The 4,991-nt window shown below is 33.9% G+C and overlaps 1 protein-coding gene across 1 annotated transcript in view; it reads right to left on the bottom strand.

Moving 5' to 3' along the window:
• Window positions 1-4,991, bottom strand: part of FUT8 (fucosyltransferase 8 (alpha (1,6) fucosyltransferase)) — a 217,433-nt gene that overhangs the window by 73,465 nt on the left and 138,977 nt on the right. Inside the window, exon 5 of the mRNA XM_012656038.1 lies at window positions 2,487-2,724. Coding sequence (XP_012511492.1) covers window positions 2,487-2,724 — 238 coding nt within the window. The remainder of the gene's footprint in view (window positions 1-2,486; window positions 2,725-4,991) is intronic.

The following is a 4,991-nucleotide window of genomic DNA, read 5'->3' as shown; positions in this document are numbered from 1 at the left end:
AATTTTATGGGAGTGGTGCTAAGGGAAATATCTCAGGATTATTTGCACAAGTCAGAACAATAATAGACATAGTCAATTTATGGCTAACTAAAGGATTAATGTCAAGGAGCTTATTAGAATTCACTCTGTTTCCTCTAGTTCTTGGAAACACATTCATTAGTTTCTCTAAAAGGTACATATATAGGCAATGCATATAACAGAAACAGAAATGGATGGCAACCATACTTTTCATAAAAACAAAGATATTCTAAGCTCAAACGTAAGTCTCTTCTTTTGGATACAAGATTAATATCTAAAGTATTAAAATTATTTTATTTAGTTCTTAGATATTCCAGGTAGTTTCTGTGTCTCTAGTCATTATACTGCTAGGTAAGGTGTTTGGCATGAGTTTAATGGGAAGGACTTAGATTGGAGGTAGGTAGAAGTGAATTTGCTAACCAAAGTTCTGGCATTTATAGGCTTTATGACCCTGGAAATTTCATTTAGCCTTTACTAAGCCTTTGATTCCAGATGAGTATAGGAAGGATGATTTCTAGATCCTGTTTAGTTATAACATTAAGAATTACTGAATTTTCAAAATTCAAGCCATTTTTGATCTTCATATCCTGTGGCTGCCACTACAGATTATAAAATATACAAGGAAGGATTAAAAATCAAGCAAACCAAATAATTACTTGTAGCATATAGGCAGGGCCAAACTAAATCTGATAAGTCTAGTGAGGCCAACTTTTCACTTTTCTATTAACTATCAGCCGAAAAGTTGTCTTTCCCTAGAACCAGTTAAACACAGAAATCTGTTCTACTCTGTCTATACATTTGCACTATCAAACAAGTTTAAACTGAACTAAGCCCATGAAATAAAAAAAAGTTAGGCATAATGAGCCTGGCAGAATTGCTTTCCCTGACTGATAAATCTAGTATCTTCCTAACCTTTATACTTAATCTGTTGGCACTAGCTGAAAACTACAAAACCAGATCAGTGGAAGATGTAACCTTAAAACTAAAGCTCTGCTAGGTTCTAGATTGAGAGGTTCACTTTAAAAAAAAAAATGTTGATATATAAAAGAAGGCTTCTAAACCATCCTATGGAAGATAAAAATCATATCACAAGATTACACTTTTAATCCATTCAGGACCTCTTACAGAGCAACCCAAAGTATTTTATAGAAACTATCCAATTAAGTTTCATGACAATTCTGTGAAATCAGGTATTACCTAATTTTTTCCAAAGGAGGCAAAAGAAATGAAGAACTAAAGTGACTCACTTTGCTAATGACAAAGCTCCCTATTTCACATCTAATGTTGTAAATTGTGGGAAAAAGGTGTTTAGCCCCAAGATAAATGATATTAACTTAAATGCCTCAGCTTTTTGAAAAATGTTTGACTTCCCACAAGATGTGAATGCAGAGATAATGTATTGTCTTGCCTGGCATTTATCCTAATCACTTAATTCAGTATCTGTCACACTGAAGGCACTCATTATATATTTGCTCAATGAATAAAGGCTATGGACAGTAGCTAACAGTTACCAGAGCTCATATATCAGGTACTGTTCTAAGTGTATTACATATATTATTTCATTTAATCCTACCAACAAGTCAATGGGGTAAGTCACTACTCCTCATTTTACTAATAAGGAAACTAAGGCCCAAGTTAAGTAACTTGCTCATGATTACAAAATGATAAAGCCAGGATTTAAAAAAAGAAATAGCCCAACTTTAGATCTTGTTTAAAGATCAAGATTGTAGAAAGAAGAGAACTAGACTAGCAGTAAGAAACTATCTATAGTCTAGTCCCTCTGTCACCACTTCCTTGGAGAGAAGGGCAATTTCTTACTGATGTTTCTCTTTATAATGCCTAGCATAGTACATTAGTCAGATTACTCTTCATCAAATGTTTCCTGAATAAAATTAAAATCACATAAACAAATTGGGCTTCATTGTTTTCAATGAATGGAGATAAAATGGAGATAAAGTTACCAGCAAAGTCTACCATGGTGGTATTCAACATATGGTTTCTAAACCTGAAAATTTTGTCAGAGATGCAGATTCTCAGGCTCCGCCCCAGACCTTCTGACTCAGAAACTGGTGCTTTAACAAGAATTTCAGGTGATACTCATGTATGCTAACTTTTGAGAACCACTGGTCTACTTTATATGATAATTACAAGGATGAATGAGTTCAGTAGTGTAAAAGCACCCTAAAAAGTGAAAGATATATCATCATTATTATGAAAAGATTAAATTATGCTCCTTGAAAAAATTCAGTGATTTTTCTAAATCCAGATATGAATAACAGAAATGAAATAGATCATAAAACATTTGTAAACAAAATATTGTTCTTCCAGATTTTATCTGGATAATGTATAGCAATAATGAATCCAAAGGAAAAAATGACTATGATCCATAAAGTCATGCCTAGAAATCTAATAATTTGGTCATGCAGTGGTTCAACCCAGAGACCTGACACGCTGCATGGGCTCCTTACCTGACCAGTGTCCAGTGGAGATGCCAGATCTGTCTGTGCACGTCTCACTTACAGGTCTAAACACAGTCTCCCATCCACCAGTGGCATAGCGCCAATTCTGAGATTCCAAGATGAGTGTTCGCTGAGTGCCATATGCAATCATGAAGCAGTAGACCACATGATGGAGTTGACAGCCATAGCCACAGCCTTTGTTGATATTACACACCAGCTTCTTGGCTTTGCTGCAGTCCTTGGGATTCTGTCAGGAAGAAAGAGAAACAAAGTGAAGATAAGCTGTACAGAGAGGGCAACTTCTCTTTACAGGTGAGAAGTATCAAAAATCATATAATAGGCCAGAATGATCCAATAGATTTCTTATTAAGCAAACAATCCAGCTTTAAGGATTGGATTTCAAAGAAAGAATCCACTGAAAACTATATGCACGTATTTAGGAAGATGGCAGTGAAAAGGAAGAACATTTACTTGGAAATATCACTAAACAAATGTGAAATGAAGCAGCTACATTAAAAAAATTCTTTCATTTCTCCACAACTCAGAACATGCAAGTATAATTATCTCTGAACTCAAAGTTGCATACATTGAGATTTTTATGAAAGAAGTAAAACGGTTCATTTATTCCAGCAGTACTTCAGCATTCTGAGCTTACCTTCCATGATGAAACTCAAAATAACTTAAAACTATAATTTTTCTAGAATTCTATCTCCAGAGTTCTAGATGTTACGAACAAATCTACTTTTTCATTATAAAACAAAATCCACTGAGTAAAGAGATATCTGAGTTCAACAATTACAAAATATCCAGTATGGAACTTTTTTTCTAACCATCCTTGATGATAGCTACCAGCAATTTTCACAACTGGATATAGAGCATGTTCTATACTGGCTATCTTGAAAATGTATTATGTCAATTTTTAATCTAGAAATCCATTTTTATAACTGCATACTTTGCCATAGATAGCAAATGGTTAGCTAATACGAGAACTCCTTTTTTCCATTCTAAAGTTTCAATTCTGCTCTAATTTATACAGGCTATTGCTGAATATTCCCAGGCATCTTAGTTCTTCATATTACAATATGTTTTGACATAGACTCTTTAGTCTGTTTAGTTTTCCAAGCTGTTTTGTCTGCAAGGGAAGAGAGAAGATGGGTCCCTCTAAAAACAGAATTTTTTATCCTATATAGTGAGGGGCACAGTAGCCAGTTCTCAATTTATATAAGCCTTGATAAAGCAGTCACCAAACTCCAAATCTAAAACTATGTTCCAGGGATATCATCTGTCCCATCAAGTAGAGCCCTGGAAACAAAAGGTAAGATGGTGAGGCTATAAAATGATTCCAAAGGAAAAGCTGAGAAGGGAAAATACAAAATAGTTACCTTCAGAAGAGGTAACTTTCATATTCAAATGTGTCATAGCAAGCTGGTCATTTTTTTAGATCAAAGCAGATACTATCAAGAACTTTAGGGAGAATTAGAGCCGTTATGAATCCCTGATAAAATTCAGCAAGATTTGGTCAATATTGTTTCCACAATCAAGTACTAGACTTGCTGATTCTTCGAGACTATAAACTCACGGCAGACTTCTAAGGCAATAAGCATTCTTATCCTTGTTGCTATAGCCACAAAAGATTTGAGAGGAACAAAGGAGTGTGATGTCATGTGGGGATGGGAGATCTACATCAGTTAATTTCTGTACAATATTATACAAGGATCTTGGGAATAATGTTCTCAAACTGAGCCAAAGCTTTATTATTGACTCAGTTTATCAAGAGAGCAGATAAGTAACATTGACATTTGTCAGATTTTTCATTATTTGTGAGAAATACAGCACTTGAATGTCTCTAAAATTCATATGAATGAAAAAGAAAATGTCCTTCATATATTTTTCAATAAACCTTTTCTTCTAGAACAGTTTTTAGATGTACTGAATTATTGCAAAGATAGTAGAAAGAGTTCCCATAAACCCCACATCCAGTTTCCCCTATTACATCTTACATAAGTCTTCATATTTTTTTAAGGAAAAAAGAAAAAAAAATGAGGGAACATAATTAAAACATTTGACCTTTAGTTTGGAAGCTATAGATTTTTTATTTAAAAGTCTCATATCTGTATTTAAGAAAAGCACATCTACTGTGTTTTAAGAGAAGAGTTTAATTAGAATCTAATGCTCTGAGTACAAGAGCTGAGACCTAAAAGAAAGGAAATGGTGACTTATAAAAGAGAGTTAATTTGTGAGCGTTAGTGTGCTCGAATCAAGCTGGAGAAAGAATACATTATTCTTTCTGTTATGTCATAGGTAACATAAAGAAGGGGATAAATCCATTATGCTTGGTTCTGAAATGAGAAAGGTCTACACATATAAGGTAATCAATGGAAGACTCCAAAGGAGAAAATGATAAGAGAAAATGAATGACTGTAATGATAGTAAATAAAACACTGATTAAGCTCAGAACCACAGCCCATTTTTTTGCCAAAATAATATTTAAAACTCTGGAAAATTCAAAGGATC

The sequence above is a fragment of the Propithecus coquereli genome, unplaced genomic scaffold (assembly GCF_000956105.1).
Source record: "Propithecus coquereli isolate 6110/MARCELLA unplaced genomic scaffold, Pcoq_1.0 Scaffold5, whole genome shotgun sequence".
Classification (NCBI taxonomy): Eukaryota; Metazoa; Chordata; class Mammalia; order Primates; family Indriidae; genus Propithecus; species Propithecus coquereli.
This window is presented reverse-complemented; position numbering and strand designations above follow the sequence as displayed.